General features: G+C 36.5%; 1 protein-coding gene across 1 annotated transcript; it reads left to right on the plus strand.

Moving 5' to 3' along the window:
- VCUG_02771 (uncharacterized protein) lies at positions 1-496 on the plus strand (the record flags this gene model as incomplete). Its single annotated transcript, XM_008077592.1, has 1 exon — positions 1-496. A coding segment is annotated over one exon (496 nt), but the record flags the coding sequence as incomplete, so codon positions are not given.
- Between the last annotated feature and the right edge of the window lie 65 nt (positions 497-561).

The raw sequence follows: 561 nt of genomic DNA on the forward strand, positions 1-561 counted from the left end.
CAGATGTCTCCTGTCATTGGATATAAAGTCGCCCATTGATTTCCAACTACAAACAGATAGCCATTCACAGTTATTCAGAACATTGGAGATGTTATTTATAAGTTTTGACTGCGCTGCCATACAACATGTTCGATTGACATTTGTGAAGCTCAAACATCTCTCGTTGAAAATCACATCAAATGGAGAAAGCGATGCTGATATTAATGAGGCAGTGAATCTTTTCATGCAAGCAAATTTTGTGAATGGAATTAACATATTATTGACGACCCTTGTTCTTTACCAGGATTCATCATTCGACTTAATGCTGATAACGATGTTTGACTTTCCGACTCTAACCTACATGCGGCTTGAGATAAGCGACCCATATAACAGAGGAAGAGATGAGGAATTTTGCAGAAAGTTCTATAACCAAATTCGCACGCAGGTTGAGTATTTGCAGACGTTAACTTTTGTGTTCAAATGCAGTCAGAGACGTCTTGGATTTCAATTTAATTAAAAGTTAAAAGTAAGTTCATTTCTTGATCAGAATATCGCGATACATTCTTAATTGCATCTGTACAT

This window comes from Vavraia culicis (genome assembly GCF_000192795.1).
Source record: "Vavraia culicis subsp. floridensis unplaced genomic scaffold supercont1.339, whole genome shotgun sequence".
NCBI lineage: Eukaryota > Fungi > Microsporidia > Pleistophoridae > Vavraia > Vavraia culicis.